At 42.5% G+C, this 16,643-nt stretch overlaps 1 protein-coding gene across 2 annotated transcripts in view; it reads left to right on the forward strand.

Annotated features, from left to right (window-relative positions):
- The window catches only part of Efr3a (EFR3 homolog A), an 87,763-nt gene that overhangs the window by 24,199 nt on the left and 46,921 nt on the right, over positions 1-16,643 (forward strand). Inside the window, exons 2-5 of one of the 2 annotated variants that reach the window (XM_005078689.4) lie at positions 6,623-6,699; positions 10,243-10,370; positions 11,474-11,624; positions 15,280-15,401. In XM_005078689.4, the coding sequence (XP_005078746.1) occupies positions 6,623-6,699; positions 10,243-10,370; positions 11,474-11,624; positions 15,280-15,401 (478 nt within the window). Of the gene's footprint in view, positions 1-6,622; positions 6,768-10,242; positions 10,371-11,473; positions 11,625-15,279; positions 15,402-16,643 lie in introns of those variants that run through there. The other variant, XM_013119528.3, reaches the window with a different exon arrangement.

A 16,643-nucleotide genomic window follows, 5' to 3' on the forward strand; every position in this document is an offset into this window, starting at 1 on the left:
GCACATGCTGACTTCCTTTAAACAGAAAGGCTTCCTAGTGCCCAATATTTTTGTTTGTTTCACTAAAAGTGCAATAATATGGGAGAGGGTTGTTGGATATAGGTAAATAACAGACTGACTAGAGAAGAAAAGGTAACTTTAAGAAAAATGAATAGTATTGTCTCAGAATGGTTTGAGAAAGGAAGCATGCAGGAGTTTGGTCCCTGGAGGCTGTCTTCTAAGTGGTTACTGCTTTACTCATTCATTGAACTGTTGTCCTTTCCACCTGAAGGATCTGCGTGTCTGGGAATAAAAACCCTCTGGGGAAACCGAGACCTAAAGGAGAGGTGGTGCATGATTACATGCGGAATGACCTGTAATGAAATACTCCTAATGGATTCAAATCCCTTTAACAGGAGCACACTCCCGAAGCGGGGAGGCTGCTTTCCCTCTCCCTTGACCTTCTTCCCCGTGTTTCCTCGGGGCCCTGATCCTCTCCAGGCCAGGGCTCTGGAATATGCACTCTGGCTTCCCTGGGCCCTGCTCCTCTCCAGGCAGGGGATCTGGAATGTGCACTCTGGCTTCCCTGGGTCCTGCTCTCTCCAGGCCGGGGCTCTAGAATGGGCTCTGGAATATGCACTCTGGTTTCCCTGGGCTCTGCTCCTCTCCAGGCCGGGGCTCTGGAAAGTGCACTCTGGCTTCCCTGGGCCACACTGTATCGCTTGTTCTGTTTCAGTGTGGTTGCCTTTCACCGCCTCACCAATCTCGTAGCTCGGTCCTGCTCGTCCTCACCGAGCCCTCGAGGTGCTTGGTCCTCAGGGAGCCCTGCTGCACCTGAGTCACTCCGTTTGGCCTCTGCTCTGTTTCTGTGGCCCTCATGACTGCGTGGTCCACTTGACCCTGGGCGTCCCATGTCCCCAAGTGTTCACAGCACAGGAGAGCAGGAGGTGTGTGGAAAAGGGCACGGGTGACGAGACTGGAGGATGACTGTGATTGCATGAGGCAAACATTTGTTCTGACAGTAAGCTAATGACTAGCCTCGGTAGTCTCTTCTAGAAGGGTTGGGTACCACAGAGCTGAGGATCGTAAAGTGGGGGAGTTTTAAAAACTGCCAGCAAAAGTTTGTCTCTCTTCACCTAGATTATCAATTTTATCGTCAAAATCAGTCAATGGACAGTCACTCATTCATATAGAAACTTTATTGTGTGATATTTATTTACTAGGACTTCGTGGGCAGAAGCTTCTTTATCATCACTGGTTTGATTTTTAACAACTACACAGGAGCGGGTATTAAATACACTTTTCAGAGTTAACTTTTTGTCCTTGTTCACTTGGTGAATTAACATTTTTGTCAATGCATGCTCTGTGCCAGAATGTCCAACACGAGTGTGACGTTCTGCCGGTAAAGGTAGGCGTGCACGTAACTCAGTGAGTTCAGTGCTAGAGGGGTCAGGATAGACGGACACAGAGACAGTGGACAGACTGTGGGACTGGCAGGAAGGCCCAGTGAGTGAAGCGCTTGGTGTCCTGAGTCCTTTGTTTCTTAAAGAATTCGTTTCATTTTGAAGTCTGTGTGTGTCTGTGTGGGAGTAAGTGTGCAGCAAGTGTCCAGGGAGGCATCGGAGCCCATGGACTGAGTTAGAGACAATGGTGAGCTGCCCAATGTGGGTGCAAGGCAGGAGCTGAAGCTCAGGTACTCTGGAAGAGCCGTGCACACTCTTAAGCTCTAAGCCACCTCACCAGTCCCTGTGGCTAACAGCCAGAAGGAAGCAAACAACATGTGTGGCGTGGTGGGATCTCAGGGTAGGGAGTCCCAGACAGGAAGACCGTGGGGTTTGCTGGCCAGCTGTGCGAGCCGCCTTCGTGGCATCCAGGCCGTGAGAAACCCTGACTCAAGGAAGAGCGGTGTAGAGGCAGACAGCTGCAGAGGAACAACCGAAGCTGTCCTCTGCCTCCACATGCATGCACATGTGGGTGGGCCTGTACACACATGCACCACCATAAACACACATGCACACATCCCAGACAGCCACGGAGTACAGCAGCCTGTACCCGTATCAGCGAATTCCTCGTATACTACATATGAGAATTGAAAACACTTGATAGATAACGGCTTCAATACTGTTTAACAACACAGCAACAAAAACAAGTGTTTTAATTTTATCATGCTGGGATTGTGACCATGAGAAGTACTTAGTAGTTTTCCTGTTCACTCCTAAGTCTCAAATTGCCCCTAAATCTGTCCACACACTACCAGAATATGCTGCCTGCCCCCGTTTTGTTTTTGTTGTGTTTAATTTTGTTTAGTGTGTGTGTGTGTGTGTGTGTGTGTGTGTGTGTCCCCTTAAATGGATGTTTGGGCGTGTTCATAGAGGACATCTAGTGTCCTCTGCCATTCTGTGCCGGTCCCTCTGAGGCAGGGCCTCTCCTTGGCCTCTTGCTTTCTCAGGTGGCTGGAAGATAGGCTCTCCTGTTGGAGCTGGGGTTACAGGTAAGTGCAGGATACCCCGTTGGTTATGTAGCTGCTGGTATTTAAACCAGCAGGCACTGCTGACTGCTGAGCCATCGCTCCAGCGTTCTGGTTCTGTTTTGATTCATAATCTCCTGTTTCTAGTGTGCTTGAGTTTCATTTCCTGGCAGTATAGCTATTCCTCTTGAGCCTTCTAAACGTATACTAGAGGAAATAATGGCTTTTACAAATTATTTTTTTACTTTTTGAGATAATATTACATATTCCCCTTCCCTCCTTCCAAAGCCTCCCATCTGCCTCTCCTTGCTCTTATTTCTGTTATGTGCGAAATTGAGTTAATCAAAGGGTATTTTTGACTTCCATTTACTTGACATTTTATTTGTTTTGTTTCTGATTGTTTATATGCATATTCTCTGTGCTTTTACAAATTGTACCCTGAAAAGTTCAAGTAGGATGTTACTAGGGCTTGAGTGAGTTTGTTAGAAGGGGTTAGAAGCTAGAATCAGAAAGAGGAAAGACTTCTAAGGTAAAGGAATACAGGTAGACTCATTTTCTTACTTAAGCTCTAGAAAGACATGTTTGTTGAAGAAGCAATACAAATATTTAAGATCTTATTTAAAGCTAATTGGTCTTAGAATTTGATAGGGATAATATCAAGTTCTGGATAGCTTTGTATTTAATGTCAGCAAGAATTTAGATAAGCCAGCACTCTGCTCTCTGTTAATTAATTAGCAGTAAAGTGACCCAGGCACTTCCCCAGCAGCAGGATCACGGAGCAGGGAGATGGACTGAAGTCAGTCTCACACCATGAAGGACTATGTTCAGGTGCCTGCAGCAGAGCTGGAGAAACCATATGAGTTTCCTTCTCCAGGGGAGTCATCCACGTGTCTTTACTTGAGTAGGTCCAGTGAGTTTTTCTTAAGCCTGTTTATAAATACAGTATTCTCTTATTTGAATATTTAGATCAGTTGCTTCTGTAATTTTTATTGCTACATCCTTGTTTGTTTTTTACCAAATATTGCCTTTTACATAACTGAGTGAATTGAAAATTTGGAGCTAATTTTCTATCTTTGTGCATGCTCTCATCTATATACATAGTTGAAAAGTGTTTGTTTGGGCTTTTCTGAGAAAGTCTCTGGTTATTCCTTCCCTAACGTGGCAGCGCCTTCTTCACTTCCGAGGTGTGCATGTAAGAACTGTAGGAAGCCGAAGCTTCGCCTTCCAGTGGGCACTTGAGTTAGTGTGCGGTTTCTGTTTGAGCATGGGGTCTGGGCTTGACTGCAGCGCCCTCCACCCTTCGAGCTCTGCAGTTTGGTGCAGATCCGCTGCTGTGGGCAGAGGCGTGAGTGATCCTGTGGTAAACAGTGCTGTGCTGCTGTGTTCTGAACAGTCATCCTCCGTGTTCTTACTCATTGTGAAAGTTGTTGTGAACCATGTGTATGTATATACATATATATATGACATGTACCGAGGGCTCATTTACAGCAAAGGGCTCACACTGCTCTCGGTATTCTCTAAAAGGCTGTGTCTCCTCCTGCTTGCCTCTGTTGAGGAGCTGCTTTCCCTTCGTCACTAATACTCGGTGCCGTTTCCCTAAGTGCTTCCGTACCACGCGCTTGTATGCAGCTTAGTTAAATAGCTCGTGTAGGTGATGTACGGGAGAGAATTTCAGGTAGTTAGATAGGTCACCCGTGTGCCTGACTGATGGTTACATCTTTTGCACTTTGCCCTTAACAAGGACCAGGATAATTGTTGGCGGCCCAGATTCAAGTTGACTTTTCAGGTTCTCTCAGCAGCTGTGTGTACTGTCAGAAAGTGCTCGTGAAAGCGAAGTTAGCTCGCTGAGCATCTTCTCACGGGTAACTCCACAGTACCTAGGATGCTCAAGGCCTAGGACCTGTGTGTAGCTCCACTGCCTGCCCTTTGCCATGACAAGTGAGTTCACGGTATGTGACTCCCTCCCACTAGTGCTGGCCACATGTGTGTCTTAGACTCTCGCTAGATTATTGGCGTCATCGTCACAGCACTGCAGAGTCCTGTGACCTTGGCATGGTACACTTTTGATATTAATTTATTAGAAATAGGATTTTTGCTTTGTGCTGATTTAGCGTTCTGCACCCCCTTCCCCCAGTACTCAAGTGATTGTTTTGTTTTGGGGTCTACGTATTATTCAAATCGTTTTGATGTTAATCTGGAAGTTTAACTCTATAGTATTTGGGTTATTGGGAATTGTTAAAGCTTTTCAAACAATGGGAAATACTCACTTTTTTCCAGTATACCAAGTAGTATGTATTGCTGAATTGTTAACTGTTTTTTATGACAATTTATAAATTCCTCAAAAGATAAAACCTCTTCCATTTCTTGTGTCTGTGGTAGAGAAGAGACTGGAGCTTTTAGATGGTGATTTCATCTGGCCATTACTCTTGCCCGAGTTACTGATTTCTTTTGCTGCAGATTTTTTAACTTTTAAGTATGTATGTGTTGACCTCAGGACTGAAATTACAGATGGTTTTGAGCCACCATGTGGGTACTGGGAAGGGAGCGTGAGTCCTCTGGGAGAGTAGCCAATGCTCTGAATCACTAAGTCATCTCTCCAGCCCTACCCTCGCAGACTCTTGCTGCTGTGGTGACCATAGGCAAGTCTTGTTTGCTAGGAATGCTGAGTCATGTGCACAGTGCTTTCTTGTTGTGAAGAGACAGGTCATCTTCATTGCTTTGAAGTTCTCACGTTACTGTAAACCTGGACTCAGCTTTATGCTGTTATTTTGGCCTATTCTGAACACTTGGTAAATAGCACATACTTCATAAGGAATTTGGGATCTTCAGAAAATTGCTTCCTATTTAATATCACTTGATGTAATTGCAGAGGTTCTGCTTACTAAACGACCTTTCTCCTATTTCAGGTGTTCTCCTGTATCTTGTCTTAGTTTCTAGACACATGTAAATGCATGGTGACACAGACTTCCCACCTCAGCTCATAAGCCAGGGAATCATGTTATGGTATTTCAAGGCCACTGTTCTTACAAAGTTGTTGGTGTTCCGGATAATAAAACTGATTGATCCATCTCATTCATAGTTCTTTCCAAGTAGCTGAAATGCCTTACCCAGGTCATGTATCATTCATACAAGAATTGGAGTAAAGTCTCCTAGGTCATTGATGCCTTTTTCTGTTTATTAGTCTTGTTTCTATGAAAGGTTTATGAGACAGACATTGTTTGTTGCAGATTCTCCAATCTTTGTTTCATTTGCAATTTAGTTTTAAAGCTCGTCTGTTTTTCACATGTTTTCACAGTTTAGAACACATCCATTTTAAAGCTAAGCTGTTTTGGAATATGCTAAGTGTGTGACATATAAAGAATGGCTAGTAACAGGAAGGGTATAGCTTTGAAGGACAGTATAAAACACTAGGGCATTTTTATGTGTTTAAGTCATTGTCAGCGAGCTCCTGAAAGCATCAGTATAATGACTTTGCTAAAAATGAGCTATAAATACCATCAGAAGAGGCTGGGAAACCAGTTAGGAAGGTGTAGAGACAGGTGCAGATAAGATGTGACTTCTAACCTAGGTGACAGAGTGGGAAGTATAGCAACAAAGGCGTTGTTGAAGTAGAGGCACACACTCATTCAATAAATATCTCAGTGCCTACTGCGTCATGGGATAGCTTGGGATTTACCAGTGAGTAAAAGAATAATGTCTGCCTTCCTCCACGCTTGCATTCTGGGGAAGGGGGTGCTAATGATAAACAGTAAGACACGAGGAAAGTTATTTAGTGTGTTGGGTGATCGGAGTGAGTGAGGGTGGCCAGAGGTTTCAAGGAGGACTTAGATCGTTGGCCACATTCTAGTTGGAGGACACAGGGCGGCTCCTGACTTTCCGGACATGCAGGGCTCCTGTGCATGTGAGATAGACAGGGAGACTGGAGGTGGCAGGAGACGGTAAAGGCAGGTGTGGCCATGAGTTTACTGACCGGAACTAAGTTGATGTGGGAGACTGTGTGTTCATGTCGTCCTAGTACCCGCTGAGTTTTGAGGAAGGGGCAGAAAAAAACTAACTTCCTTAATTTTCAATTTGCATGCCTTTTCTCTTGCTGCCAGCTTAAACTTACTTGAAATAGAAACATGAATTTCTGGGTCATTTTATGATATTAATCTTTATACTCCTTTTTTTAAACAGGAGTGTGTTGCTGCTGCTCCGCTCTGCGTCCTCGCTATAAACGCCTGGTGGACAACATATTCCCCGAAGATCCAAAAGTAATTTATCTCCATCTACTGGTCCTTCTCTTTGCTGACCCATTCTGCCCCCTGCTGACCTCCCTAAGGTTTTCCTCCTTTCATTTCTCTTTTTTCCCCGTGTATCATCATGTGAGCTACTGTACTTTCCTTTTTAGCTTTCCCATGACCCTTGCTCGCTTATCTTTGTCAGATGCTAGGTACAAATCTAAAATGGTAGATGCACGGTGTCCTTTTTCATTTAGAGAGTTTGGTAGCACTCACCGAACACTGGATCCTGTGCCGTACGTATCCTGTATGCCCAGGATGCAGTTGTGAGCAGGGAATGGCTTCTGCAGTCCGTGAGCGTGTGGACAGAGTATCAGCAGTTCTAATGCCCTGGAGGAGTGTGGTAAAGAAAGAAACTAGGGATGCTGCTTGAGTAATCAGAGCCAATTTGGGATTAGCAGAAAGACAAAGGAAATGAAATCTGACCTAGATCCAAAGAGCAATTAGGAATAGAATAGAATTGAGAGAGTATTGTAGAAAGAAACTGTTGGCCTTTTTCTTAAGTAGTGTTTATCCAGGTATACTGGCTAGCTTTATGTCACCCTGACAGAAGCTAGAGTCATCCGGAAAGAGGGAATCTCAATTAAGAAACCCCCCACCAGATTGGCTGTAAGATGTGCTATTTGCGGCATCTTCTGGACTGATGTGGGAGCCCAGCTTACTGCTGACACTGTACCGCTAGGCTGATGGTCCTGGATGTGTAAGAAGGCGCACTGGGCAAGCCACGCGGAGCAAGCTAGTATACACAGCTCTCCTCCATGACTCCAGATCCCTACTGCTTCTAGGGTCCTGCCTCGAGTTCCTGCCCTGATGTCCCAGGATGATGGACCACAAGCTATAACACACCCTTTCCCTGCTAACTTGCTTTTGGTCATAGCATATTGTCACAAAAACAAGTCCTGACTGAGACACTAGATATGGTGGAGTTTGGGGTCAGCCTGGGCTACATAATGAACCCTGCCTCAAAAACCAAAAATAACACTCCCGCAATTGCTTTTTTTTTCCTTTCTTAAATAAATCAATTGAAATGTTTAGGCTGACTGCTTTCTGGGTTTGTTGAACATTGCTTAGGTTTTCCAAGGCTCCTTAGGTTTCTGATAAATGAACATAAAATGTTATGCAAATTGATTTCCAGAATATTGTTTAATGTTAACTGTTTTTTGGTTATGTTAACATTAATTTAAGGTTGATACGTCCTACTTTTGATTAAAACTTATTTAAGTGGTCATCTGTATATAGAAAGCTATCCATAAATACTATTGGCTATCAGCTATCATTTGTGGGATATAAAAAAATCTGGATCATTTGACATATAAAAAACCCCTGTAAAATATGAAGTTTGCTTTTAAGGAGTTTGATTGACTTGCATCAAGCATATTAAATATTAGTCATGATATATAAATTAGTAAATAAAATGCAGGTGGTAATGGTTTTGCCTTTAATGCAAGAAAGCATCGCAGGGTGTTGGCATTCTCTGGGAAGCATTGTGGAGGAAGTAAGTTGTTCTAAGCATTAAAGGCCCTTATTTAGAGAAAGGTGTCTTTCTTACAAGTAAGGTAAGAGAAAAATGCATGGGAACTTAGATGTGTTCAAGGTGAAGACAGATTGATCAATTAGACTATCCAAATGAAAGCTCATATTGCCTAGCTAAAAGGTACAGTGGGAAGTTAAATTGATGGCCACACATAGATTGCCATATTCCTGAGAAGTATGGGATACATAGTTACTAAAGTCCAGGTGGAGGACAGAGTGTGAAGAAATGGGAAAACAGCCCAAGGTGTCTAAACCACTTTCTTTAACTTGTATTAAGTGCTGAGCTTTGAACCCTAGTAATAGGTCTGAGGACTGGTTCAAGGTTCAGAAACCTTGTGTTTAAGTAGCAGTCATCTGTAAAATAGATTTTTAAATCACTTTCCATGAACCCTACATACATGTGGTAAATACAGCTCAGTTGTCATGTTTGTTATTTTTTTGAGCACAAGATTCTTGCAATGCGTTGGATGATTCAGACAGTAGGTGCTTAGATGCAGAAGTGTATGTGCCCCAGTCCCTGCCTTTAAAGAGTTGACGGAGACAAGTAAATGGTTTCCTGTAATTATCACCTGCCATTTCAAGGAAGCAATTCGTAGGACCTGTGTCAGTTCTCAAGAGCTCTTTCTTAACAAATGCAGTTCTTTGTCGAGTATGGCTTATGTGGTGTCTGTCATAGTGCCGGGCATGGAGTTGGAATTCAGTATTTGTTTAATGAATGTGACGACCCAATGCTAAAGTGTAACAGTGAAGATAAGCACCGTGAGCTAAAAGATGTTCCTCGCACTAGAAACATCCCAGATCATCCCAGAGAGCCAGTGGAGGGTGGGTTGGAGAAGGCATGGGAAGGGTGTTCAGAGGAAGCTGAGAGCTTGAGGAAAGTACCTCTACTGCTAGGCCATAAGCTGAGCGAAAGAAGGCATGACCAGCAGAATTGCAATGTACCTGCAGAGTAGAGGTTTTAGCAAAACAGAGACAAAATATGCTTGTGTGGCTACATCAGGCTGTCAGGTGGGCAGGTGAAAGTGAGAACACCGACATACAGGGTTAGTAATTGTGGATCTCACCGTCCCACACATCTCTCCATCTCCCTTCTCACCCATCCCATAGACATGAGCAGTGTAGTTACTTAGACCGCACCTAGCCCAGACATTGAAGGTGATGTTGACTCTTTCATTAAGATAGGAAGGATCATTGGGTTGAGTAGGGTGGTGGCCTCTTTTAACCCCAGCACTCAAAGGCAGAGGCAGGCAGATCTCAGGGAGTTCAAGGCCAGCCTGGTCTAGGTAGTGTGTAACAAAACACCCTGGGCTACACAGAGAGACCCTGCCTCAAAACACAAGAGAACTGGAATCATCTGTAGAAAATAAAAGTGACCTACGTTAGGCCACATTATGGGTGTGTTATCAATGTAACCATCTGTAGAAGGTAAAGGTAACCTATGTTAGCCCACATCAGGGGTGTACTGCTGACACAAACACTGTTCTGAATGTTTTAATGGATTAATTACAACAGATTTTTATGATGCCAGCAAATTCTGAATAATTAAAAAAGCCATATGTAGGAGTTGGGATTTAGCCACTAGACAAGCTTTGGGTTCAATCAGTATGGCAGTTTCTCAGGAATTTTTTTTAGTAAAACATATTTCATTGCTACACACTGTTAGCTACTAATCTATAAATGAAAGTTCTAGAGATAGTTATTGCTTGTGAAGGTCCTTTAAATGCTTTGCCTTAGTGGGATATTTCTTTTAACTTTTAAAGTGTCCTGAGCATGTACAACTTTTAATATTAGCACGAAAGAGTTTATACCTAAAAGTTTTAGCATAAATGTGGATTAATTTAGTCCTCAAGGATGAGATGTAACTCAGACAACACTTTGGATGAATAAATGAATTGGAAAGGGATGAGATGTAAGTCAGGCAACACTGAATGAATAAATGAACTAGAAAGTAACGGATTGTGTATTTGTCATCATAAACTTCAGGATGGCCTTGTTAAAGCTGATATGGAGAAGTTGACCTTTTATGCCGTGTCTGCACCGGAGAAGCTCGATCGGATAGGAGCCTACCTGGCAGAAAGGCTGAGCAGGGATGTCGTCAGGCATCGTTCCGGGTAAGAACATACGTGCTGCTCATAATCTTCTGCCTTTGTAAAGATATTTCTAGGCGAAGTTGTCTTGTAAATTTATGTGCCAAGTAGTCAGGCCAAAACAATATACAGAGGATAAAACCTTAGAAGAATATGCGGAGCAAAGTGTGAGACCCCTATAGTTGCTTTTCCTGTGTCTCAGGTGGTGTGGGAACTGTGGTATGAACCGTTGCCACTAGTTTTATCATCAGTTCGTTTTGTTAACTTCTAATGGAAAATAGTTCTAAAGGCGTGGTACTGTGTTTAAAAATCTGTGTCTAAATTCAAAACAAGCTAAGATCCTGCTACCAGGTGGTTTTTGCCCCAGCTTCTGTCTTACTTTTAGAGGAGTGAGCGTGAGTCTTGTCAGGCGTAGTGTGTACCAGTGTCTGTTGATAAAGGAATCCTGTCTTCACCATTCTGTACTTGAAAAGCTACAGCTTTGCAGTTTGCATTTCTGTTGTGACATTGTATCGCCCTAGTTTCTGCGAGTACTCTGTTCTCCAAGCCATACATTGGCTTGTTGTATCTCTGCTCTATTGCCTCTTAGGACATATAGAACATGTCGGTGGTTTGTACAGGTAGGTTGATGGTTGATCATTAAAGGTTAACTAAAATGGACTCTAAATTGCATTATATGAAATCTTTTAAGCCTCTTGATTTATAAAGTGCATTTTATGGAGATATTCCCTTACATTGCTCTGTTGTTGCTGGCACTATTTTATCTATGAATATGATTTATAAATATTTTATTTACTAATATAAAGAAAGTATGTTGGAGACAGACATGAATTTTAGTAACAATTTAGAACATATACAAATAAATACGGTTAAAAACATAGAAGTATTCATGGTGCTCCAGGCAGATTACACAGTAGCTCTCGGGTTTCCATGAAGAAATAGAGTAGTGCAGTCTAGCTTTAGTGGATTTCCTCTTGAGGACTTGCATATCTAAACCTAGTTTTTACTTAGTTTACATTGCCTTTCTATGTTCCGTGCATCTAAATAAGCTAATTATTCCAGTGAAAAGCACTCAGAGCAATTAAGAGTGCTGGAAATGCTTTGACATTGTTTTCCCTTTAATTTAGGTATGTTCTAATTGCTATGGAGGCGTTGGACCAGCTTCTTATGGCCTGCCATTCTCAAAGCATCAAGCCGTTTGTAGAAAGCTTCCTTCATATGGTAGCAAAGCTCCTGGAATCAGGGGAACCAAAGCTTCAAGTTCTTGGAACAAATTCTGTAAGCAGAGCTATTATTTATTTTCCAACTAAGTTTAATCAGTATATCTAGAATTAATCTCTTCTTAGGATGCTTCTGTCTGATAGAAAGCAGTTTCCCAGTCAGGGCATTTGAACAACAGACGACCCTGTTTATTGAGCTGGTGATATTAACCTATCATTCTGGAAACACCTGCTTCTAAATGAGTCTATTCTTGTCAGTTTTATTTGCTCGGACTTGCCTGTTACAGTGCTAATTTTGCACACTATTGTTTTATTTTACTGCTTTCCAAAAGCAAAAGCTTTATTGAGCTGTATATGATTTACCACTAACGGTCACACAGTTTTCGTATGACTCAACGATTACCCTGTTTAGCATATATCACCAGAGTGGAAAACCTATGTCTGTGCATAGACTTGTAAACATGAAAAGGTCACGGTGTCCATAGTTACATGAGTAGATAAGTTAGAATGCAGTGTGCCGGTTCATTGTAGTTTTATCGTTTTCTGGTTTCCACTCAAGCTTCTTCACATTATAGGCTTTCTGCGTGTGTCTGGATTAATGTCTATCCAAATCTTTATTTTTTACAACTGGATTGCTTTTAAAAATCCTCATGTACCCTTGATTCAGTGTTCTGTCAGATACATGTAACTTGCAGTGTTGTCTTCTAGTTCTGTGGTTTGTTTTCTACTTCAATGATGACTTGCTTTCAGTCACTGAAGTGTTTAATTTTGATGCAGCCTGCTTCTTTTTTCCTTTTCTTTTCTTTTGGTGCTTTTAGCATGCTTTATAAGAAACCGTTGCCAAATCCAGGGTCAAGGATTTACCCCTTTTATAGTTCAGTTCTGTTATCTACTTCGAGTTATTTTATATCCGATTGCATGAGTTAAGCGTTCTCTATTGTCCATATATCCCATTATTATTGGTTGGACATACTCTTTTGCCCCTAGTCCTTGGCTGTGAAGCCAGCGTTTGTGTTCCCCTCCTTAGCCTACTTCTGAATTGTTTCTACTGACTACGTTATTTAAGAGCATAGTTTTTACATACAAGATGGAAGATAGCACTCTGTGACAGTGAAGCTGAAAGAGGGGACTTCTGGTCTTCCATTTCTGCTTTCATTTTATATTTTCCGTCTGTGTGGGGACACTTAAGTTATATAGCCTATGTGAATACTTTGTGTTCCCATCCATAGTTTACTAAAAACTACCAGAATCACTTGATCTGTCATTGTTTAGACGTTGTCTTAGTTACTGTTCTGTTAATGTGGAGAGACAGCATGGCTAAGGCAACTTAGAGGAGAGAGCATTTAATTGGGGGCGTTCTGAGTTTTATAGGGCTAGTCTGTGACCATCATGGCAGGAAGCTGGCAGGCGTGGCCATGGAGCAGTCCCTGAGACTTTACGTCCTGATCACAGGCAGCAGGCAAAGAGAGAGACTGACAGACCTGGCCTGGGCTTTGAAACCTCAAAGTCCACCTGGAGTTACATACCTCCTCCAACAAGGCCACAGCACCTCATCTTTCCCTAAGAGTTCTAGCCAGGGAGCAAGTGTTCAGACGTGAGCATCTGTGGGGCCATTCTCATCTAAACCACTACAGGCGTAATTTCAGATACAAGAGCTAATGTGGATCACGACTCCCATTGTGCATCTGAGTCCAGCTGCCCTGGTCTGTGTCACGTGTGCACTTGTAGCCTTGTAGTTTAGGCAACTTAGCTAACCCGTGTCTCAGTTTCTCACCTATGAAATGAGAAATGATCCAGTCTGATGAGGTCTCTGTGTGTGAAGCTCCCAGAGCATGATACACATTACAAAAGCTAGAGTGTGTAATAGAATAAATTCACTCAGAACCCCTGTCATGATTTTGTCCTTTTATCTCAGGGACAAAGAGTGGATACTTCCAGATGCAGCTAGGTTAGGTTAGTTTCAGGTATGACAGCGCCTAGAAGTTTCTCCTATTGCCTTTACAATTGGATGAGGAAGTTTACGAGAATGGTTTAATAGCTGTGTGGAGGGGATAGTGTGAATTTCCAGAAGTTTCTGTGCTTGTAGCCAGCAATGCCATTAGTATTGCTTTAATGAGTCATTGCACAAAAGACAAAAAAATCCGCATAACTTATCTTTAGTGACTATATTAAATCACATCCTGAAAGCCTAATTTTAATTTTTCAGTGGTGCTGATAGATGTTGATTTACTCTGTTCAATATTTATTGATGGTATTTGCATATTTTATTCTAATTTGTGACATTTACCTCTTTATGATGATGATGATCCAGTATGACAATAATGGACAAAATTTGCTTAGGTTGTCCTTTGTGTCAGAAATTTATGGTAGGAAAAAAAGGCGTGAAGTTGGGAGAAGGTGTAGGGGATTAGGGATAAATCTGGGATGAGTGGATGGTGAATATGATTAAAATATATTGAATTCATATAAAATTCTCAAAGAGTTAATAAAATATATCAAACACTTTACATTTAAAAAAGAAATTGTAACAGACACTTATTCTTACTCCTTTTTTGTTGTAAATAACTTCAAAAATAAGTATACCTATTTCATTATGCTCATATATACATTGCTTCAAAAAATGTTTAAGATATTATAAAATAATTATACTTAGATACACTTTAAGCCTTCCTAATCAGAAGTCAGAAATGCTCCAAAGGCCACAATGGCTAGAGCTCTGTGATAGAATTTTCCGATTAAGGATACTTCATAACAAAGCTGAACAAATAACCTGTGCATTCAGTGCAAATATGAGATCTGAAACACTTTGGGTTCCAAAGCTGGATAAGGGAACGTGTGTGATCAGGCCTGGAGGCGTGGGCTAGTGGGTAAGAGCCCACATAATGGTCTGGTTCAGTCTCATGCTTGCCTGTGAGCCCAGCACCGCACAGGGCTGTGACAAGGCTCTTTCCCTGTGACTTGCTGGGCTGCCGGCCTAGCTCCAGACACCTTACATCTGTTTTCTACTTTAAACTCTGTTTTCCATTTTAGTCTTTTGTTTATTATTGTGTGGCGTTTGTATGTGTGTGTGTGTGTGTGTGGTATGTGAATGTGTGTAGGAGTTTCCACACCAGTGTATGTATATGTAGAGGACAGAGGCAGATCTAAGTGTCTTTCTCTGTTTTTCTCCACCTCACTGAAGAAGTTAGCACAAGAGAACTTCTGGTTTGCAGAGCTGGGACAGGGAAGGCTGCTCTCGAGTGGCCTCACATTTTATAGTCAGCTCTTTATACTCCAGGGCAGTAGAAGCTACCCACCTTTGCATTTCTAACAGTCAACAAATAACAAAACCATGAAGGTTTACCTCCTGGAACTTCTCCCTTATATTTAAGGAAGGTCTGAGTGTCCGTTTTTGTTTTGTTTCTACCTCTTTTTTTTCCTATTTTAAAAGCGATCTGTTCATTATAGCAATTTGAAAATGCTAAACAAAGTGTAACAGTAAATTTCTCAGTATATTAACTAGGTTGCAAGATGCTTTATTTAGAAAGCTGTGTTACCCTTTTCCTAAAAGTCCATTATTACCAATTCCTTCTGTACATATGCAGTATGTGGTGTCCGTGTATCCATTGCTTATTTGGGTGTTGCTTGTTAGTGTAACAGATAAGGAGGTAAATGCGTTTCCTCGCTTCTAAAAGGTGACATCTATTGTTTGTATTGTTGTTTTTGTTTTTTAGTTTGTCAAATTTGCCAATATTGAAGAAGATACACCATCCTATCATAGACGTTATGACTTCTTTGTGTCTCGATTCAGTGCCATGTGTCATTCCTGTCACAGTGACCCAGAAATACGGACTGAGTATGTACTGCTTTCCTGCATGACTTTCCTTAAGTGATCTGTACTGGAGTTATTAGGTATTGTACTTCTTCCACACGGGTAATGGTTATCAAAGGGCAAGAGATTCTCACAGACAGATTCCCTTGTTGTTAAAGCATGGAGCACTCAGCTCCAGTTGTGAGATGAGAGTGGTCGGAATTCACAACCCTTACTTTCCCGAGCACCCCCACCCTTCCCGTCCCCGTCTCTGCTGCCCTGTCATTGCCCCTGCTTCCTCTAGCTCCCTCTAGCTCAGCACGTGTGTGGTGTGCGGTGCTGCGTCTCCGTCTCCTTGCTGTCTCCTGAGCACTCTCGGCAAGCTACTCATCAGGGCGTTTGAAAAGATGGCCTTTCCGTCTAGGGCGGTTCCCAGGGACTCCCGACTCACTGCAGGGTTTTCGTCACTGTACTCAAGCTTTTTCCCATCACTCTGGAGCTTGCTGTGTAGACAGCTAGCCGCAGGCAGACTCAGAGATCCTGTCTCTGCCTCCTGAGTGCTGGGGTTAAAGCAGTGCCCCACCATACCTAGCCTTGAGCTCCAATCTTACTAGAGGGCGGGGCAGGAGGGCAAAGGCTTTATTCTGAGGACTGCTGTGTCGCTGACTGGTGTCCTGCTCGAAGTAGGTTCTCAATATGTACTTGTACCTTTTGAATGATTGTTACTGAATCTGTGTCACTCTATGGTTGTCCAAATGCTGAACCGCACGTTTTAAGTCATTTTTTTATAATTTCAACTGGTAAAAATTTGGACTGTGATCTGAAATAATTTATAGGTTGTGTCCTCATAGAAACAAAGGGCTTTTCATTTAAGTTAGTCAAAATGATGTTGATAAATGATAGCAGTTTGAGCGTTGCTGGTGACCTGAGTCAGGGTCCTGTGGGAAGCTGGTGATGGAGAATTGTCATATCTCTCTGAAGCAGGCAGGGTACAGAACTGTAGCCAGGAGTTTGCGGGCCCCAGCTGGTGCACCCAGCTAAAGCAAGTGCGGGAGCTCTCTGTCCTTAAAGAAGGCAGGCTGAGGAGAGGTTTAACAGTTGGTTCTTCAGATGTGATTTGCCTAAGTCTGTAATTCTACCTCAGTATAATCCAGCGCATTTGGAGCCTCCTGTGATGACAGTGTGATGCCTTACTTAGAAGGATACTGTAATTGCCATATACCTTCCTGGCCATCCTAGCGCTACTGACATCTTATTTCCTAAGAGACATTCTAAAATGAGAGATTT

This window comes from Mesocricetus auratus, unplaced genomic scaffold (genome assembly GCF_017639785.1).
Source record: "Mesocricetus auratus isolate SY011 unplaced genomic scaffold, BCM_Maur_2.0 Super-Scaffold_100023, whole genome shotgun sequence".
NCBI classification, from domain to species: domain Eukaryota; kingdom Metazoa; phylum Chordata; class Mammalia; order Rodentia; family Cricetidae; genus Mesocricetus; species Mesocricetus auratus.